General features: G+C 71.2%; 1 protein-coding gene across 1 annotated transcript in view; it reads left to right on the top strand.

The window, feature by feature from the left end:
- Nucleotides 1-201: 201 nt before the first annotated feature.
- LOC115949290 (ryanodine receptor 1-like) overlaps nt 202-364 on the top strand; it is a gene marked incomplete at both ends in the record, with an annotated part of 4965 nt that continues 4802 nt past the window's right edge. The window contains one exon of the mRNA XM_031065821.1: nt 202-275. Within this exon, the coding sequence (XP_030921681.1) occupies nt 202-275 (74 nt within the window). The remainder of the gene's footprint in view (nt 276-364) is intronic.

Below are 364 nucleotides of genomic sequence, written 5' to 3' on the forward strand. Positions count from 1 at the left end.
ATTGGGGTCACTCTGGGGGAACTGGGGTTCCTGTGCCACCATTGGGGACCCCCCCATGGGAATTGGGGTCCCTCCCTGGGAACTGGGGTCGCTCTGGGGGAATCGGGGTCCCCCAGATCAGCCGGGCCCCCCCCGGGCAGGGCTGTGCCGTTTCTGGGGTCCCCCTGACCCCGTTTTTGGGGTCCCCCCTGCCCATTGCAGTGTCCTGGACCTGAACGCCTTCGAGCGGCAGAACAAGGCCGAGGGGCTGGGCATGGTCACCGAGGAGGGCACCAGTGAGTGGGGGGCCGGGACCCCCACAGGGACCCCCGAGGGGCGGGGCGGGCTGGGACTGAGGGGGGGGCCCCCCCCTCTGCACCCCCAA

Source organism: Geospiza fortis, unplaced genomic scaffold, assembly GCF_000277835.1.
Source record: "Geospiza fortis unplaced genomic scaffold, GeoFor_1.0 scaffold6622, whole genome shotgun sequence".
NCBI lineage: Eukaryota > Metazoa > Chordata > Aves > Passeriformes > Thraupidae > Geospiza > Geospiza fortis.